Source organism: Eucyclogobius newberryi, unplaced genomic scaffold, assembly GCF_026437365.1.
Source record: "Eucyclogobius newberryi isolate DKJ021-1_F unplaced genomic scaffold, fEucNew1.0.hap1 SCAF_19, whole genome shotgun sequence".
Taxonomy (NCBI): Eukaryota; Metazoa; Chordata; class Actinopteri; order Gobiiformes; family Gobiidae; genus Eucyclogobius; species Eucyclogobius newberryi.
The window spans coordinates 26,330,344-26,351,352 of NW_027315823.1; the positions used below are offsets into that span (position 1 = coordinate 26,330,344).

The window sequence follows — 21,009 nt, forward strand, 5'->3', positions numbered from 1 at the left end:
AACAAACGAAAATATGAATTGAAAAAAATACTCTAGCTAAAAATGATTAAAACTAAAACAAATATATAAAAATACACAAGCCAAAATCATCAATAAAAATGTAAATAAGAGAAAAAGTAGAGAAAAATAAAATGATTAAAGTGAAACAATGCTAACGTTTTTAGTATTGTTTTTTTTTTTTTACAATTTTGCCTAAATGTTTTGTTGAATCAAGACGACTTGTATTCTTCAAGCTAAACTATTGATCTTTGATATATATATATATATATATATATATATATATATATATATATATATATATATGCCTATATTTTGAAGGAATAATACGATTTTGGGGTAATTAGAAGGCTTTTATTAATAAAATAAATGTTTACACGTGGCCTATAAATATCAAGTATCTTATTTTGACACAAATACATTACATTTTATATACACATGGCAACGTCCAGTGGTCAAAACGATCACCTGTTCGAGAGTCTACATAACTTGGGCAGTGATCTCATGTTGTCAGCGCAAAAATAATGAACGAACAAATAATGTTTTTCAGATTTAGACACCGATTTTTTAAAAGTGAAACAATACAAAAACAAAATTGGTGTATTTTTAATGGAGCTTCTGGTTCCCCTTTTACCCTCAATTTACCACCCATAGGGCCTTTGTATTTGTACCAACGCATATATGGTTGTCAAGTTGTTTCTCCCACTGTACTGCTGTGCCTTTAAAGTGCTCATATGAGGAGGGGTCCCAGGAGCGGTGAGTATGAGGGACTCTGGGGAGAGATGTTCCAGTGTCTTGTTTGTTTTTCCTCCAATCGGAGTGACTGCGTGGCTCAGCTGAGAGCGCATCCTCTCCCTGCGGCCCTCTCGCTAAGACCTAACACTAAGACCGCTAGAGGGCGCATTACAGCACATGAATCCATAATACACAAACCCACCGTTTTGTAACACTTGCAAAGCTAATATAATATAGTTTGTTTTGAATACAGATAGATAAGAAAAGGGGGGGAAGTCAAATTTTAGCATGTTTTTGTTAAGATGGCAAAATTAGAATATAAAATAAGTGTTCAGAATGTTTTTGTTTGTTCGTACACAGCAAGTATTGTACATTTTTTAGCCAAACTTTCTTGGGAGAATTTGGAGAAAATGCCATATGTAATTTAGCCAGTTTTGTGTTAAATTATATGCCACAATCGGCATAATCATACAATTTACATTTAAATCTTCCCGTTTCATTACAATATTGTATTGAAACAATGTGGTCTGGTATCTGTACTAAATGTATTTACAAACAATGAGTTATGATTCATCGTTTACACATGCAATGGGGGGGTCAAGATAAAATAAAACGGGGGCAAAGAGATCTCAAACAGCTTTTTATTACATTTTTCAATCAATAACAGTACAATTTAGTACAGTATCTATCTTGCATCCAGCTCACCGTGGAACACCAACAGACTGAAATGAAATACAAAAAGTGAAAAGGTACATAAGGGTGCAGAGCTCTATAATATTAATGGAAAGAGAAAAAGGGAATCCATCTCAGTTGAATTGCATTTTCACTTGTGGCCACACACGAATACATCACATTTATTGTACATCATCGCAGAAAAAAAAAAAAAAAGTGAAAAAATTTTCACAACTTTAACAAAAGTGCTTCTGTATACAGTGAAATGTTGTCATTCAGATGCTCCAATTTTAAATTTAAGACTAAGAAAAAAAAATGTACAAAAGATTTTTTTTATTTAGGATGGATAGTATGTGAGAATGCTTTTGTTCCATTGAGTGTGAATATTCAAAAGGAGAGAAAGGACTTGTCAGGAATAAAATTTCACAATGATTGTTATAATTATTACAAAGTTGGCATCAATAGAACTGGTAAGCATAATTTACACTAAATATGCAGTCAATAGTAAGCCGTTTTTCCATTCTTGCTCACCCTGGTGCATGGCATTACCAGTATATTATTAGTACATGATGTATGCATGAGTTTGAGCCAAAGAAAAATTGGCCTTTATTCATTGGGTTAAAATCGACAGGTTACTCTCCTTTTTCAGAAATAAATCTAAAGGATTTTGCACCATTGAAAGCAAGTCTACAGCATGCACATCTAAATTAATTCATGGCAGACAAAATTAAATGTCTTTAACTTAAAACATCAGACCATTATTTTCAGACATTGATTTGTACATTTCATTCACAGAGTTGCAACTGCAGTCCCAAGCAAAAGGAAGTGTCTATTTAGTCGGGTGAGGTGTTTCACTCAAAGTGGATACTAAAACACAATCCCCCAATAATCATGATAAAATCTAGCCATGCCCAAGGTTAGGTCTCTCCCCACGCCCCGCCCCGAGTCAAAGGCATGTACAAGAATTAAGGGGGTTAACTGGATAAGTTATAACTCCTTTTGTACTGGAATGAGCATTCATAACTTAGCATGTGCTTGGTTAGTTAACATAGTATTAGTTGAGAGGCAAAGCTTCTTCATGTGCAAAAGGCTGTGATGACAAACAAAAACAGCTAGTATATAAATACATCGTAGACATTTTGAAAGCTGCTCGTGTAATATGATCCAAGCTTTTACTTCTGCGTGTTTTCTCTCATCTGTTACATGAATTTTACTGAATTAGAAAGACAGGCTGTAATTCAAATATATCTAAAACCAAAAAGAAATGACAAAAAGAAAAAAAAAAGCCATCGAGAATAACAAACCATCAGAATAGAATTCTTTAAAAAAGTTAAATAATTTGTACAATTACACTCCAACATTTGCTTTCAAGACGCACACATTTGCATGGGATGATAGTGTTGTTTTTCTCTTTCAAGGTAACATAAAATGGTCCAAGAAGGAATGCACAAGTTTCTGATTTGATACCACAGGAGATCCTTTCATAACTAGGTGATAAACAATTGTGCTCTTCTTTGTGTAGGAAAGGCATTGGTTTCCCTTCGATTTTGTGGTGTCCAAGTCAGTTTAAACAGTGTTGAAGATGCTGTGAACATTCTGAAGTTGTAATGGTCTTCCAGTCAACTTTGGAGTTTAATGAACATCTAAAGAAGCAAAATATTACTGTGACAAAAGCAATTCACTGGTTTGCATTATGTGTAAACTATGTTTAGTAGGCTCTGACTACAAGGTAGTTTTCACATAGGTAATAGTTTGGAAATGCCCGAATTGAAACGTTGTTTTTCTTTCTTGTGTAATCCGTGCTCTGGACATGTCGTAATAGTGGACTCAAGGGTCTCACAATGACAAATAAAAAGTAGAAAAACTAAGCTTACCTTCAGGCTTCAATTCCAGATCTTCAGAAAACTGTCCCAGGATCCTGTTGCAACGGCCATACCATCATCAGTAACTCCCAGGCAGCTAACACGGTTATCATGCCCAGCCAACACACCTGAAAGACAAACAAGGCGCATTAAAACACTCCCAAATGAACAAATTCTAAATGTCTGTACCACAGAACACGTACCAGCGCGGTCGGCCTTTAGTGTGTCCCACACGTTACAGTTGAAGTCATCGTATCCGGCCAGAAGGAGACGGCCGCTTTTTGAGAATGCGACGGAAGTGATTCCACATATAATGTTGTCATGAGAGTAAATCATAAGCTCCTGATCAGCACGCAGATCGAACAGCCTGCAGGTGGCATCATCTGACCCCGTGGCAAATGCATTGCCATTAGGGAAGAACTGGAATGAGACATTCAAATAAGTGAACACGTTTTGAAAAATATTAGTGTTTTATTTGAGGCCAAACGTACACAGATGGCGTTGATGTCAGACTCGTGGCCGGTGAAGGTCTGTCTGCACATGCCCTCTCGCACGTCCCACAGTTTGGCCGAAGCATCACAAGCACCAGAGACGAATAACCGAGAGTCTGGGGCCAGAGACAGGCTCATGACATCACCTGTGTGCCCTGCGAATGTGGTTGTCTGCTGCCCGGTCTCAATGTCCCAAAGTGCACTGAACACAGGACAGGAATGTTACAACTCCCCTCAATAATACCCCCAATGCCAGAGGGTTTATACTTACCAAGTGGTATCACCAGAGCTCGTAACAATCTGGTTGTCATCAAGAAAACGACAACAGGACAGGTAGCCTAAAGATAAAGACATTCATTTATTATCTGCAACAACCACACTTATACAACAGGACAGACCTTTGAATAGTTATCTTATTTTGATCCAATAGTTAAGCACAAACCTGTATGTCCGGCAAGCTCACGGCTCACACGTACATTCCCCTCGCGTGTTTTCAGGTTGTAAATGGAGCAGATATTATCTAAACCACCGCAGGCCACATAATTTCCTGAAGGTGCATATGCACAAGTCATGACCCAGGAGGATCGAAGTGGAATGGCATGAACCTGGGACAGAAACACACGCCATTATAAACACAGCAACTATCATTCCTTCTTTTTGTGGCCGAGTTTCACTCCACCTTATCTTATCTGTTACTTTGCATTTTGTTGGGTTGTGTTTATGTGCACTGTGCAACCAAGCTACAGTAACCAGGTAACCTCCCTTGTGGATCAATAATGTTTGTGCATGACAAAATACAAGTTATTAAAACATGGATTAGAAAAGCCCATAGTGATTTCAACTAGTGGTGGTCTTGGGTTGTTTTTTCAGCTGATACCAATGTTTGTCCTGCTGTTGGCCCTGAACAGATGTTTGACAAAAAATACTCCATTGTCAGGACCACAAATATAGAGTATATTAACTATTGCTATACTTTGTGATTGTGTAAACATACAACCACATATTTTAGCTTAATTGATCTTCCATTTGAAATATAATCTGCATCGGTAAATGTTCCCAATAAATCAGGCAGAAAGTTTTCCACAAATATGAATGAAAAACATCCCTCGAGAGTCAATATTACCACTAACATATCACCCATCCCTAATTTCAACCCTTTTTACACAATCTATTGTACACTGTGTGTCTCCAAAGCCTGACAAATGAAGTTCCTTTTGTAAAAACAGACTAAAAAGAGCTTCAAACTAAATCTAAAAATCACTGCACCATATGAAGCAGGCGATTTGCTTTGGTGACGATCTTAGAAGAATTTCCCAATCAGAAACTATAACCCTCCCTGGAAATGAGACCAGGGCACTCCGCGTACTAAGGGATAACCACGACTGCATACTGTCCATCTTGTAGGAAACACGATAGAGTATTTATTGATCAGTGAGCTGCTGCTAAGTACCACTCACAGAGTAGAATGTGGTGGCTTAATCTGATGAGGAAAGGCGCTGGCTCGGTTTCTATTTGTGTCCGCACATGCAGCGAGGTATCTGCTATACATTTGTGACCTTAAAACCTAAGCCCTAAAGCCTGCGCCCTTCACTGGAAGATTTAGAGATGCACGGCTAAATCTACATTTAGGAATATCATATCTACCACCACCTTTTGGGGTTCTCCAGATAATAAAGTCATGTTTTAGATCTATTCTAAATGGTGCCAGTAGATATTTTGGTTCAGGCTAAAATAAATGAACACAAAAAGTAAATTAATTGGAAAATGAAAAGTTATCAAAATATCCCTTATATTCTTTTTTTTATTTGTTTATCGCTCTTAAATAAGCTCTTTTTGCAGGATTGTCCCAGTTATAAACATATCCAATTCTTTATTCCATTCTGTCTTGCCTACCTCAAAACAACACCGGCACCATTCACGATGAGGCCGTTATTCCTAGTTTCATATACAAGTTTCATATCTAGTAGCAGACAAAACACTTTTATTCTGCCTAAATTACTCATCAGGCATGCACACAGCACGCCACCACATCCACCCATTTAGCATTTAGCCCTACAGCCCACAAATGCCTCTCTCAGCTGACGTGCAACCATTTGTTTCACTGCTACTTAAATGGACCAGAGGAGGCTGCTTAGTCTCGACGGGAGCTGCCGTAAACATGAACACACTTAGGGCTGCGTCATAAATAATACAGATAAACTACACTGTTTGGACACAAGAGTCAAAGCTTTAGCTGAAGAAAAGGTTTAGAACGAGAAAAGTAACAAAATGTAGTAAACGCTGTGGATTTAAAAGCAAGCGTCAATTAAAATATTTGTTTAGCACAGCGACACTAAGGAAGAAGCTTTTTTTTCTACGGCACTGCTTTTCAACTGGGGGATGGTGGAGCCCATTTTTTTCATATGACCTATTTTTAACAAAACCAGTTATTTTTTCCCATTTAACCATGACCCTAATGGAACGTGTACTTACATCTCACCCTTACATGTAACTAAAACCCTGCCGCGACTTTAAATAAGAAAAAGTCTTGATTAACCTGCTGGCTTTTCGGCTTTTGGGGACCGAGACGTCGACTGAGAATTACTAGCAATCCGAGCAAAGAGTCCCACAGTAACAAGACAGCCTTAAATAAACTCTGAAAACTCACCTTATTTGTGGTATAGCTGTCCCAGATAATCAGTTTGCCATCTTGAGAGGCACTGACCAACAGCCTGGGGGAAAACAGAACAACAAAAGGACAATTATTGACATCAGTTTCGCGGAAAACACACAGGCGCCAATAAAACAATGCAATAATAAATGAGTGAAAGCGTTGCCAAAAGTGAGTCGACATATTTCTCTTACCTAGAATCCGTTCCCCAGTGCATGGCATAGATTTTAGCCAAATGACCCCGCAGCGTTCGTCTCGTACGCATTTGGATTCGGCCAACGGGGTCGATATTAGCTGTGATCTACAAAGCACAAAAGAGTTCCGGTTAAGCACACGTTTGTTTTTGTCGTTCCCCTCCAGAATAAAAACAAAAACAAAAAAACATGACGCGGCCACACGGGAGGAAACTCACCTGTGATAGCGTAGCATCCGCACAAGCTTTCCGGGCATCCTGCAAACGGCAACGGCGGAAATTAATGATTAGGTCTGAGAAAGTGAAGCGATTCCGGAGATGAAACTGGCACTCACTCGGATCTGGTTTTTGAGCTGCTCTGCCTCCTGGCGTAACTGGTCCAGTTCACTCATCTTTTACTCTTATTTTTCAATTACCTTACTCCAGCGGCAGGGGCACTTGTTGATCTGCAAAAGAACGGGACACACAAGCGTTAATTATCGAGGCGATTCAACACTTGCCCAACGTTGTGGGGACACGAAGCCGACAAATGTAGTTCACCCCAAAGATATATATATATATATATATATATATATATATATATATATATATATATATATATATATATATATATATATATATATATATATATATATATATATATATATATATATATATATATATATATATATATATATATATATATATATATATATATATATATATATATATATATATATATATATATATATATATATAGACAGTTTCAGTACCACAGATACCGTTTCAGCTCGTCACACAACTAATCACCTTCTGAGAAATTGATGAACAATTCAGACGCTAGACAAAGGCTCAACTTTCTAGTGATCCGAAAGCTGTCATTATCCTGTTGACCTCAATCCCTGCGATACTCAGAAATGTAGCCAGCTAATCAACAGGCAACTTATATTAATACCAAGCCTTAAAGCGCATCTATAACACAAACAAACACTCAAAAACTTTATATCCGTCATAACAATCAAAATTCTTAATAGAATTGTGAGATATGTAAAGGCCATCAATCTTTAAGACTCGATGACACGCGGTGCAATTCAATTTCGACCTGAATCAAATTATATCATAAAACTGTCAATGCAAAGTATATCATCCGTCAATGTCAATACGATAAGCATACAACAACATCGCAGAGGCCTAAATGGAAGGAAATGCCTCGATATATCAAATTATAACATTCAATAAGAACATCTTGCGGTATGTTAATGTGTAATATATAATGTAAAAAGCTGAGGAAATGTAAAAACAGTAAGGTTAGCATATATCCTAGCCTAAGATGCTCCACCTTACCAGTCGTATTGCTGCCAGACAGACTCACTAACCCAAACCCTCAAGACGAAACAAACCTCCTTTACCGATCCAGGCTGCCTTCTCTGATTGGTTGACCCTTATAACACCTGTCATCCTCTTATACGGAGTAAGCAGATAATAAATATGTCATGGAATCTGATTATTAAGCAGTATCATCAAATTGATCGTCAATCAAATGCCATTCTCACCTTGAAATGGTTACATAGAGTGATGTAGGTTAAGATGGTCTATTTATAGGAAGGAAAGGCCATATATAAATAAATAAAGCACAGTTCTCAATCATAGCTTTTGTACTCTTACAAACTGAATTCTTGCATTTCCCCATCTCCCATGCGAAGGCTGTAATTGGTTTATTTCCTTGACGTTTTAGAGTGAGATTAGCATCAGTATTTCCAACCTCGTAATATACATTTGTGTTTGTTAAACTGAAAATAACCCAACAATATTTAGACAGCTTCACATTAGGACTTATTTATTATTGACCTCTATGGACGCTTACAGTTAGGGAGTTCCTCTGCCTCATCACTTCTCCTTTCCAAGCGCCTGATCAGGGTCAGCTGACTGCATGATAAACAATGAGCTGTGGCAAACAGCCGGAGTAGCAGCTCACTAGCTGTTCCCGGGTCCCTAAGGGGAGTTGGCGCCTTTCCTCTGAAGAGCCGAGGGTGTCACTGACCGTTTCGTTTCAATGTTGTGGAGATTAATCTGCAGTTACATCTGTTCATAAACTGTGCCCCGACTGATTTCGCTGCTAAATGATAATAATGCAGTCTTTCACAGGTCTAAAGCTGGATCATAGAGAGGACCATAACCAGCTTCATAATCCCAAAAGCTACAATCCTCCGTCAATGACTCCATAATCCCACCATGTCCACCAACATAAACAGCTGGCTCACCCAATCCTCACATTAGGTATATTTTCTCAACATAAAAGGATGAAAATAATCTCAATACTTTTACATAAACATGCTTAGAGTAAGTGCCTAGATTTGCTGTGTGTCTCATACTAGAAGCACATATGCTGCTGAACCTCGTTACGGTAGTCACAGGTGATGATGCACACACAAGCTTAACAAGTATTGTCAGAGGCTCTCTGTGCACAGGTTTTCCCATTAGAGCGGCTGAGTTGACTTAGTCATGTTTGCAGGTTAGTGATTTGCCTACAATCAGTCTGTTTGCATTATATTTGAATAGCTGCAACACACCGGTTGAGAAACACTACGTGGCTGTGGCATTTGAGTCTTTTCAAATTCAAAAGTAGCAATGAAAGCAATTCCTGATACTCGGTGTATGAAAATAAGCACTATTACGAAACAGCCACTTCTACTGTGATACTTTTATACTAGTTTAAAGATAAATATATACTTGAGGTTTTTTGTAGAATGAAAACTTACATTTAAATAAAGCTATAAACTCCAACTTGTCCACTTGTAATAAGTCTGAATAAATGGCCCAAACAAAATATATTATAAAAAGGGGAATATTATAACCACTTCCCGGATTCAACCACATTGGAACAAATTAGTGTATTATTATATTTTAAAGCTTGCTTCATTATTGGCAAACGCTGCCTGTCCCTGAGTCCAGAGTGTTATGTTATTATGACTCGCACTGATGTAAATCTGAAAAGATGCAGCTAACGCCATCTTGCAGACCGTCGTCCGCTAGTTTAGTTAGCTTTAGCTGCCTCGACAGGGGAGGCCTGCAGGGAGGGCAGTGCGACTCCACCAACACCCACTGGCCAACTATTATACACGAGATTTAGCATTACTCTAAGCGTAGGTTTGTTGAAAAACGGCAGAATTGTTCAAGGATTGTGGTTTTGTGTTTTTTTAAAAAGTGGAAGCATCTCAGCAATGCACGACGGCGTTAACCACACAGAGCTCTTCCGCAATTATACAGGAGCTATGGAGCTAGCAATAAGCCCCACAAACTACTAACTCACGGACGGCTCGGCTACAGAAATCCACTTAGTTACACACAGACAATCCCATTATGCAGTAGCAAGTTGATTTGATTAACACGAAGCGGTGAACACAGTGTTTATTCGCGTCCCGGTGCGTGCCGTGGATCCGAGCCCGTAAAACTGCAAGGTCGGGCGGTTATGGCCTGTGAGGACTCCCCCATCGGATAAAAAACACACAATAACATAGTATAACGCGAACAGAGATCAGCCAAATGCATGTGGCTGCAGACCTGCTCCGCGGTTCTATCCGACACTTTCTGCAGATTACACGGGAAAAGCCGTTTTATAATAGAAAAACGCAAAGTTAATTTAGAAGGGGCGATAACGTGGTTCCCCGTCACATCACGCCCAAACTCTGGAGTTTAAATAAATCCATGTTTCGTTCTGCCGATGCTATTTTTGGACACGGCACAGTTTCTCCAGATTTCTGGTTAATTTGGTGCCAGCCCAACCCCAGTATGTCATCATCAACTATCAGCAAAATATTAAACATTTAACAGTCCAACGCTGCAGAAAACGAGCCCTACTCAACGAATTTATTTTTTAAAAGAATCCTATTTACGAAAATATGGGTGATTAAACTGATTTCTGTTGAATTATAAGACCGACAGTGCTTTTTTTTTTTTAGGCCGATCAGCAGCAGCTCCGCGGGGCCATCACTGTCACCGAATTGGCCCCATGATTGTTTCAGGCACTTAAACGAGTTTTTGCGAGTAAATGCATGGCTCGTCCTCACCCAACCGTATTTTTAACGCACCACGACGTGTACAAATGACAGTGGCAAGTCTAGTTTGTGTGGCTAAACCAAGTTAGCCAAACGCGGCTAACTACATTGCTAAAAGATGCTAGCGCTCACTACCCCACCCCCGGGCTCTTGAATTTCCCCCACAATTTTTCCGAGCTAATTTCATTCATTACCACCGCAAAAACACACCCGATCAACCGCATTTCGTCTACGTGGGTTCTTACCTGGTTTATTTTGCGTCTATTTTTGCGTTTTGGCATTGACTGGAAAACAAATCGGCGTAAATCTCCGATCCACGCATCAACGAGCAGCACAAACGCTAGCTTTGTAACTAGCCTTTAGCCCGCTGCTGCTAGTGCCAGTGATCAGCCCGAGCAGCCCTTCCCCGACACAGCTCCGAGTCTACGACGCCTGGGTCTCGGCAAAGCTCGGTCAGCGCGGCGCAGAGGGGCGGGGGAATCACACCCACCACCGGGAGGACAAGGAAACGAGAGAAACCACAGCTCCAGCAGACATGTTCTGACTGTAAACTACACAGCAACTCGTGGGGTTCGGCGGCTTACATTTTGAGGTGTTTATCCCCCATTTCAAAGATAGAATATTGTGTTTTAAATTGTTACTCGTTATGTCGATGGGCCCGGAGAGAGGACATTTTATTGCATTTTTCCTTCAGTGTACTTTCTTGGTTTTACTTTTTGTATTTGTGCTTTCTTTCAACAAATAATAACAATAGATGGTAAAAATAGCGTATTTTGAACACCTCTGAAACAGATCCCCAAGCCAAGACCCCAGCTGACTCCTCTCTCCCTCCTGGATGACTGAGCTCCTCAACCCAATATTTTCCTCAAACTCATTTTGACTGCTTGTACCTGTGATCTTATCCTTTTGGTCATTACCCAAAGCTCACGACCATAGATGAGTGTTGGGGCCGGTCAGACACTGCCAGCTCAGCTCTTGTTGTCTTGGCCTATGTCATGAGAGGTACATCACTCCCCTACAGCAGAAGCATAGCCAGACTGGACTGGATCAGACCGGGATACACACTATTGCAATGTCTTAGGGTTAATGTCTCCGGGTCCCGCACTAATGGAAATAAACGTCAGAAATCCAGCCTCATGCCTCTTCTTTCAACTCTCAGGCTACTTTAATTTAATCTATTACCTTTATTACACCAGGAAAGTCCCACTGAGATGTAGTGACTTTTTTTCAGGGAGTCCTGGTCCCAGAGGGGAGGAGACATGTTTTTAGTGGCAAACCTGACCACCCAGAAGAAACCTAGGGAGAACATGGGGAGAACATGCAAACTCCTCACTGAAAGGCCCCAGTCGCCTGGGAGTGGAGCCCAGGATCTTCCTGCTGTGAGGCAAGAGCGCTAACCATTATTTTATTGCAGTGAGTGTCGGACTATAGATTGAACAATAAATCATGAGCTTTGCCTTTTTATTCAGCTATTTTTAACGGTTCATATACAAGAATATAACAAAATAGCCTACTTATTTCTGGATTTTGCTAATAACTCTTTATCAATATTAAATACATACATTCATTTTCTTATATCGGCGATATAAGGTGGAGTTCCTTGCATTATCTGGCCCTGTTTTTCTTACAATCACAAGATGGCCGCCACAATGGCCACGACTCAGAGTCCATGTTGTCTCTAGCCTTAATTAAACCCCCATAGCCCGCCACCACCGCCACCAGCAGCACCAGCAGCAGCAGCAGCCGCCGTCTTGTGCTACGGAGACGGGATTGAACAAGCGCAGAGCTGCACTTCAACAATCCCCTGCCTCCCACTTCTCCCTCCCTTAAGACGAGCTTAACATCTGCCCTCTTCCCTTCCCGCACTAGTGAGCTTCTTGGCCGACGGGATGGGCGCGGTAACCCTGCAGATAGCACCGGGAGACCCCACTGCTGCACCGGCCAGGGCAGCGGAGAACCTTCCGCTGTCCTAGAATCACAGCGGGAGTCTCTGTGGGATTAGTTTATTGTATCAGAAAAGACAATGCACTAAACTCCCCTAACACACTGTGGACAATTTCAGAAATGAAGATTTGTCCAAGTTTCTTTCATGTAGTCATTTATTTCCTTTTTTTTTTTAAATAATTTGAATGTCAACACAAACAATATTTACAATTCAATAAAACAAAAAAGAAAAAAACAACAAAAAGTAACCTAGTAGTATTTTTAAATGCAGAACACAACAATACACTGAGGAGATGGTCAAAGTGATGGTCCTACTTGTTCTGTGATGTTAAGCATTTTTGGTCTTTTTATCAAGCTCATCAATCATTGTTTAGAATTTGATGGTAATTCTTTATACGGTTAAAAGTTTAAATTGGTTTATTTTAATATGTTATTGGAGGATTTAGATTTACCATTGTTGTATTCTCCAAGCATCCACATTTTTTACCTTCGTGCGCTCTGGTACATACATTGACTGTCAGTTTGTAAAACACTGGCAACACATTTGGGTGTTTTCTTTCCTCATCACTTCACCTGCCTCCATGTAACCACATCCTGCATCCTCTCTTAGCCTTAACACCCTCTTTAACAAACCCTAACTCTGCCTAAGGAACTTATTTAACACTATTTTGCACAGAAGGCACAGCGAGGTAAAAGGTGTTTAAAAGGATGGACATTTGGCTGTGCGAGTTTGGTGACATCAGAATGAATGTGCAGCCGATGTGTCAGAATGTCAGAAAAGTTCTTCATAGTGGTATTGAGTAAGTGCAGGGTTGTAGGCGAAGATGGGGGGTAGCTGAACACTGAAATGTTCTTTACACGCAAGCCTCAAATGCAGGACATTGCATGATTACTCAAACATGCACAAAATAATCAAATTACAACTCTGAGATAATGAGGGATTTGTACTATAATATGATTTAAAGCTCATAAAAGTCAAATATGTCCCCGTTAAGCGACATACTAACAGCAATAGCCTATTGAATGTGTCTGACATCAGCAAATTCAGATTAAATCAACAATAATGGTACACTCACCTTTAACTTTAATGGGTCAGTAGAAATAATTGTAAATACTTTCATTGTTAGCCACATTGTTTACGTGGGTGGGGCTTTCAAGTCTGTGTCCCTCAGGCAATCTCAGCTCCCGAAGAAAAAGGAGACATAGCACGACAGGCAAATAACTACAATGATGCACAAGTAAAAGCACACAACTCCACCAATTACAGTTCAGCAGGGATTTCAATCTTTGCAAAAAAAGATCAAAAGTTAGCCTAACATACATCTACAAAGAGTCTTCAGAATTAACAGCCTCCAAAAACCAAATAAGACCACTTTCCAAAGAACTTAAAACCTATTGCCTTGGTGATTTTTTGTCCTTTTGCCCTGTCTAACTAATGTGAAATTCCTCTTATTCCCTTTGCACTGGCGAAAATGACTTCTTGAAATTAAAGCCATCCATATTTGGTTGTCTGCCTTCATAACGGTCACAGGGGGTTGCACAAGCACCTGTTTAGTAAATGAATGTTCTCCTCAGAAGATGTCACCTAGAGTTTACACAAATATTGTATTTGTTTTGTAATGTTACACTATTTTGCCAATTTTTTGTAGTAATGTTGCTTAAATCCATACCTCTTTGTCCATTATGATGGTTATTTTGATTTCTCAGAGACAGTTGGGGTTCAGGACTACTCCCAAAATGCCATAGAAGGTCTAAATGCAGCCAGACTCAGCCTCAGCTCAGGGGAAAAGATGCTATGAACAACTGCTCAGCTGAAGACATCCTCTTCTGCTGCTCTCATCCAGTACACACCTCAAAATGGTGAGTACTTTTAAATCTTAGTTTATTCGCTTGTTTGCCTGATTTTGTACAGGTTTAGAATAGGTTTTAGTCCTCATTTAATCAAGGAATCATTCAACCCTTCACTCAGTACACCAGTGTATGCAGACGCTGGAGGCATAGGTGTAAAAAGTGCAAAAGTATCTTGCCCAGGGACACAACAGCTCATACTGGAGAACCTGGGATCGACCTGCCGACCTTTGCGCTTCTGGGCAAATTCCTACCAATTTAGCCGCCCTCAGTGTGACTAATCTATGTACATTTATAGGGAAACAATTGTTCCCTCTCCTTAAAAAATCATGCACATTTAGAGATGAAGATATTGTGTAATTTGGCACTCCGGTTGATTCAGGCCACCCAGCTGACGCAGGAGCAGATCACCGAGTATAAGGGAGTCTTCGAGATGTTTGACGAAGAGGGCAACGGAGACGTGAAGACGCAGGAGCTGGAGAGGCTCATAAGTTTAATGGGAATCAACTCGACCAAACGAGAGCTGATCCAGATGGCCAAAGACGTGGACAAGGACGGTGAGACGCGCCGAACAGTTCAAAAATATGTAGAAGGAAATATAGAAATACTTGTAGTCCGTTTCAGGCCGTTGCAACATTTTAAACATGCTTGCTTTTGAGCTGGAGGGATGCAAATTGAGCGCAACGACGTGTCTTTTGTGAAGTGGGGTAGCTTAGAATGTTCCACAGTGTGACATTAAAATTATCTATCTCTCTGGCCAAGTTACAGGTCAGATCTGTGGATTGGACGCATGTTTTTCACTGTGTTTTTGAGCAGTAAAAACACTTGACATTGAATAAATGGTTGATATTTTTTAATGCAGATGGCAAAACAAAAACATCTCCATGGCGACAAAGCAAGAAGCAAACACAGTAACCAACCACAAGAAAAGTAACGCAGTTTACCTTTTAATATTTAGATTCTGTGGCATGGTTTCACAAATTATGGCACTAAATTGTCAGATTAAAAATATGTACGTAGTCAAGTAATATAAAAGTAATTTCCCAATATTTAAGTTTCCCTATTGACTCTCTCAGGAAAGTGTGGCATTATCACAAACAACACATGCAGAAACAAGTCCGTCTATAATAGCTTTCATTTTGCACCATATCAGAACAATAACGATATAAACTAATGGAAGGATACTTGCAAATGTCTGGGACTGAATCAATATGGAATTTAACTATGAAACAGGACTCAATCAGCCCCATCTGCTAATATTTTCCTGTGGTCATACTTTGAGCTTCTCAACAGATACATAAATGCTCACACTTCTGGCCCGTAAACATAAAGATAATCTGGGGACACTCCGGGGATCTGGAGTCTCAAAATGAATACAGGAAGTAGCTGTGATATATTTAGGTGATCATGTATAGGTGCTCTTAGTGTACAGCCGTCACAATTGGCTCAAATAGAAAGTGTAAGTAAGAAAAGAAAAAAAGCAATTTAAATGGATTGTGTAAGGTAGCGAGGCTGTTTCAGCATGTTGCCACTAGATGTCAGTGTTTCATTGAGTGTCATTATAAAACAGACGCATTCGCTCATGTTTTCAGCTTTTACTTACTGCATCACTTTACTTTTTTATGATAATTAGATTTGATTTGAAAATGACTGATATCATGATCTTTTTACGTTATAATAAGCACTAATGTGTCTTCACTGTGACAAGGTAAGGGAGTGTTTAACTGTGGCAGCTTCCTGGCCCTGATGGCGCTGTACCATGAACGCACCAAGGACCAGGACGCTGAACTCAGAGCGGCCTTCAAAGTGTTCGACAAAGAGGCCAAAGGATACATCGACTGGAACACGCTCAAGTACGAAATTAGGCAAACATGTGCTTCAGCCAGTGGTCCAGTGTTTTCTAATTTACTGTATATGTTGGCAGTTTTGTAATATGGGAAGGCTTTTTAGAAACATGTTGGGGGTGGGGGCTGGGGGTCTTTTATCACAATTTAAGTGTCCATTATTAAAGAAGACACAGTAGGGTTTTGGCTATTATAAGCTATAATATACACTGATTAGACAACTTATTTTTATGTATAGTAATCACAAGTACCTCTCCTTGAACCGACACCTTAACGTGGTGGAGGGGTTTGATCCCGGGAGCTATGTTGTCGGGGGCTTCATGCCCCTGGTAGGGTCTCCCAAGGCAAACAGGTCCTAGGTGACGGGTCAGACAAAGATCGGTTCAGAAGCCCTCTATGATGACAACACAAACAAGGCAGTTTACGTCGCCCGGATCGGCGTCACCGGGGCCCCATCCTGGAGCCAGGCCTGGGATGGGTGCTCCATGGCGAGCGCCTGGTGGCCGGGTCTTACCCCACGGGGCCCGGCCGGGCACAGCCCGAAAGAGCGCCGTGGGGCCGCCCTCCCGTGGGCCCACCACCCACAGGAGGATCCATAAGGGGCCGGTGCAGAGAGATCTGGGCGGCAGTCGACGGCAGGGGCCTCGGCGACCAGATCTCCAGACACAGAGACTAACTCTGGGGACATGGAATGTCACCTCGCTGGGGGGGAAAGAGCCTGAGCTTGTGCGGGAGGTTGAGCGATACCGACTAGATATAGTCGGCCTCACCTCCACGCACAGTTTGGGCTCTGGAACCATCTCCTCGAGAGGGGCTGGACGCTCCACTTCTCTGGTGTTGCCCGCGGGGAGAGGCGGCGGGCTGGTGTGGGCTTGCTGATAGCCCCTCAGCTCAGCCGCCACGTGTTGGAGTTTACCCCGGTGAACGAGAGGGTCGCGTCCCTCCGCCTTCGGGTGGGGGACAGGTCTCTCACTGTTGTGGCGGCCTACGGGCCGAACTGTAGTGCAGAGCACCCGGCCTTCTTGGAGTCCTTGGGAGGGGTACTGGACAGTGCACCGACCGGGGACTCCGTTGTTCTACTGGGGGACTTCAACGCCCACGTGGGCAATGACAGTGACACCTGGAGAGGGGTGATCGGGAAGAACGGCTTCCCCGATCTGAACCCGAGCGGTGTTCAGTTATTGGACTTCTGTGCTAGCCACGGATTGTCCATAACGAACACCATGTTCAAGCACAAGGGTGTCCATCAGTGCACATGGCACCAGGACACCCTAGGCCGGAGGTCAATGATCGACTTTGTTGTTGTGTCATCAGACCTCCGGCCGCGTGTCTTGGACACTCGGGTGAAGAGAGGGGCAGAGTTGTCAACCGATCACCACCTGGTGGTGAGTTGGATCCGCTGGCGGAGGAGGAAGCCGGACAGACTTGGCAGACCCAAGCGCATTGTGAGGGTCTGTTGGGAACGTCTAGTGGAGCCCTCTGTCAGTAGGGTATTCAACTCGCACCTGCGGGAGAGCTTCTCCCATGTCCCGGGGGAGGCTGGGGACATGGTCCGAGTGGACCATGTTGTCCGCCTCCATTGTTGATGCGGCTGCTCGGAGCTGTGGTCGCAAGGTCTCCGGTGCCTGTCGTGGCGGCAACCCCCGAACCCGGTGGTGGACACCGGAAGTAAGGGATGCCGTCAGACTGAAGAAGGAGGCCTATCAGGCCACTCTGGCTTGTAGGTCTCCGGAGGTCATCGAGGGGTATCGGCAGGCCAAGCGAGCCGCGGCTCGTGCTGTCGCAGAGGCAAAAACCCGGGCCTGGGAGGAGTTCGGGGAGGCCATGGAGGAGGACTATCGGTCGGCACCAAAGAAATTCTGGCAAACCGTCCGGCGCCTCAGGAGGGGGAAGCAGTGTCTCACCAACACCGTTTACAGTGCGGGTGGAGGCCTGCTGACCTCGACTGGGGATGTCGTCGGACGGTGGAAGGAATACTTTGAGGATCTCCTTAATCCCTCAGTCACGTCTTCCGAAGAGGAAGTAGAGACCGGGGACTCGGAGGCTGGCTCATCCATCACCCAAGTCACTGAGGTTGTTCGCAAACTCCTCGGTGGCAGGGCTCCGGGGGTGGATGAGATCTGCCCTGAGTACCTAAAGTATCTGGATGTTGTAGGACTGTCTTGGTTGACACGTCTCTGCAACATCGCGTGGCATTCGGGGGCCGTGCCTCTGGACTGGCAGACAGGGGTGGTGGTCCCTCTGTTCAAGAAGGGGGACAGGAGGGTGTGTTCCAACTACAGAGGGATCACACTCCTCAGCCTCCCGGGTAAGGTCTATTCCAAGGTACTGGAGAGGAGAATCCGACCGATAGTCAAACCTCAGATTCAGGAGGAGCAGAGTGGTTTTCGTCCCGGTCGTGGAACACTGGACCAGCTCTATACTCTCCATCAGGTGCTCGAGGGTTCATGGGAGTTTGCCCAACCAGTCCACATGTGCTTTGTGGATCTGGAGAAGGCTTTCGACCGTGTCCCTCGGGGTGTCCTTTGGGGGGTGCTCCGGGAGTACGGGGTCCGGGGCCCTTTGCTCAGGGCTGTCCGGTCCCTGTATGACCGGAGCAGGAGCTGTGTTCGCATTGCCGGCAGTGAACAGAGGGAAAATGTCCAGTCATTAAGACATGGAACGTTTAAACATACATTCAATCATGAAAAATTAAAACATATGGATTGAGTTGAGTGTTTTGTGAGTAGAATCACTTTCTGTCGGTGCCCCCTTTACGCACTTTAATAATTTAGTTTAACTGATTAGCCTACATATTGTGTCCATAAGTACCTTATCAATCAGTACACAAATGAGTATGCCTAATATTTATAATTAAACAATTTAATATTTGAATAAATATAAACTAAATAATTTGATTAATATATTGCCTTTCACGACAAGCAGGTTTACAGTGCATTATTTATTCATTCCACACTCCACAACTGCCCTGGGGTAGACTGACAGAAGTGAGGCTGCCAATCTGCACCATCAGCCCCTCTGACCACCAACCAATCACTCACCAGATTCGTACTAGGCAATGTTCCGAAGTGTGTTGCCTAAGGACACAGTGACAGCTTACTCTAGTCGCTCCACTCTGGCTCCTGCTGTTTCAGCTCATACTAAACCATAAAGTAAACTGTGATCAGACCATGACTCGATCAGGTATGAGCATGTTTCTGACCAGCTTTATGAAATCAAACTTTCTGAATGTTGAGGGTAAAGTTAATGAGATATAAATAGCCAGATAAAAAAAAGTATTATACATTTAGGTCTCCTTTTTTCATCGCTCAGACTGAATTCAGATGACACATTTTTGCTTCTAAAATAGTTTAATTTCCTGAAAAAACACAATAATTGAATAATCTTGACATCGAACAGTTTGCTTACTAATTACAGTATGATTTTATTACAGATATGTCCTGACAAATGCCGGAGAACCACTAAATGAGGTGGAGGCAGAGGCCATGATGAAAGAAGCTGACAAAGATGGAGATGGGACCATTGATTATGAAGGTGAGTTCATCAGTGAAGCACTCTGGAGGCTTTAGGCTCTAAAACAGAACCAATAATAACTATATTCTAAAACAGAACCAATTATTATTATTATGACAGATAAGGCCATTTAATGTGCTCTTTGAAATTCAGTTCATAATCATAGAACACATTTTAAGTATGTCCCGGAACATGAACATTTGAGAGACTGAAATTGTTACTGCAAAACTAATACAAGAATCACATGCATTAGAAGAGACATATTGCGCCTAATTAAACTGCTCAGTTTTGAATAGGAAGTCAATTAATTCAATGTTTCTATGAAGTCGCTTTCAAACTAATTTTGTGGCTTGCAATGAACAAAATTTAAAATAAGGGGTATAGTTATGACCAGAAAAAAACATAATACGTTCTTTAAACTACAAGATCAGACTTGAGGTTTTTTACCCTTGAAGATGAGATGTTTTGTTGTTTCAAGTGAAGTTAATATAATAAAAAAAATTAAATTTTAAATTTAAATTAACTAAATGTGACCCTTGAAATTGTATTTTACAAATGAATTATGTAGCAGTCGTAATGAATGTATTTATTTTTCATTGGGATTATTGCTGCTTATGAGACAAAAAAAGGATTCTGTTATGACAACCATTGTCACATAATACAACAGATGCCCTACAATATTGTGCATTCTTATAATCTTAACCTTTAAATCCCACAGAATTTGTCGCCATGGTGACTGGAGACCTGTTCAAAATGAGCTGAAGCCCCCCCTGTGGACCATTGTAACTGTATCAAAACCAAACAAATCTGTGCAAACTTACAATAAATCAACCTAAAAGATCATAACACACACGATTAAAGTGTTTGAATTAAGGTTTTGGGGTCATAAGCAGAGGATAAAACCATGATCGGGTTAATTTCCATAGACCTGAGACCCGGATGCAGTCATTCACGAGGGCATTGACAGCATCTGGTGTGCAGAACCATTAAATCCCATCCTCATCCCTGCAAAGCCAGACTGACAATCCACAGCGACCAATCATAATCCCCCATTAGAATCCCTCTGGCCAATCAGGTGACTGCGGGGGTGGGTTCTCCTTGGTCGGCAGTGATCGTGTGTTTGCAGCATCCCTTTGAGCAGCCACTGTTGTGTGAAATAAAAGAACAAGGGGAAGAAATACCGGGCCGTACATTTGAGGTTTAGCAATCTGAGACGCGCCTGGGAT

General features: G+C 41.8%; 2 protein-coding genes across 4 annotated transcripts; one reads left to right on the forward strand and one right to left on the reverse strand.

Annotated features, from left to right (window-relative positions):
- Window positions 1–1,359: 1,359 nt before the first annotated feature.
- On the reverse strand, window positions 1,360–11,115 carry gnb1b (guanine nucleotide binding protein (G protein), beta polypeptide 1b). Of its 3 annotated transcripts, none has more exons than XM_072452488.1 (11): window positions 10,880–11,115; window positions 6,936–7,046; window positions 6,820–6,858; window positions 6,602–6,708; window positions 6,405–6,468; window positions 4,200–4,362; window positions 4,029–4,095; window positions 3,758–3,959; window positions 3,470–3,686; window positions 3,279–3,394; window positions 1,360–1,454 (listed from the first exon to the last, which is right to left on the reverse strand). In XM_072452488.1, exons 2-10 carry the CDS (start codon window positions 6,990–6,992, stop codon window positions 3,288–3,290), a joined length of 1,023 nt encoding a protein of 340 aa, XP_072308589.1. In that variant the 5' UTR covers window positions 6,993–7,046; window positions 10,880–11,115; the 3' UTR covers window positions 1,360–1,454; window positions 3,279–3,287. The 3 variants fall into 3 exon arrangements, with proteins under 3 accessions (XP_072308589.1, XP_072308587.1, XP_072308588.1); XM_072452486.1 differs by having other exon boundaries at window positions 1,360–3,047; XM_072452487.1 differs by lacking the exon at window positions 10,880–11,115 and adding an exon at window positions 7,924–8,002 and having other exon boundaries at window positions 1,360–3,047.
- A 3,654-nt stretch (window positions 11,116–14,769) lies between these two features.
- Window positions 14,770–20,629, forward strand: LOC140365763 (calglandulin-like). The gene is made up of 4 exons (XM_072452323.1): window positions 14,770–14,983; window positions 16,135–16,279; window positions 19,704–19,804; window positions 20,502–20,629. Exons 1-4 carry the CDS (start codon window positions 14,770–14,772, stop codon window positions 20,543–20,545), a joined length of 504 nt encoding a protein of 167 aa, XP_072308424.1. The 3' UTR covers window positions 20,546–20,629.
- Window positions 20,630–21,009: the final 380 nt, after the last annotated feature.

Coding starts and splice junctions, on each gene's coding strand:
- gnb1b (XM_072452488.1), bottom strand. CDS start 6,992: ATGAGTGAACTGGACCAGTTACGCCAGGAGGCAGAGCAGCTCAAAAAC. Junction 4,363..6,404: donor ACAGCTATACCACAAATAAG/GTGAGTTTTCAG, acceptor TTTCTGTCCCAG/GTTCATGCCATTCCACTTCG. Junction 3,395..3,469: donor ACTAAAGGCCGACCGCGCTG/GTACGTGTTCTG, acceptor TTTGTCTTTCAG/GTGTGTTGGCTGGGCATGAT.
- LOC140365763 (XM_072452323.1), top strand. CDS start 14,770: ATGAAGATATTGTGTAATTTGGCACTCCGGTTGATTCAGGCCACCCAG. Junction 14,984..16,134: donor CAAAGACGTGGACAAGGACG/GTGAGACGCGCC, acceptor CACTGTGACAAG/GTAAGGGAGTGTTTAACTGT. Junction 19,805..20,501: donor TGGGACCATTGATTATGAAG/GTGAGTTCATCA, acceptor TAAATCCCACAG/AATTTGTCGCCATGGTGACT.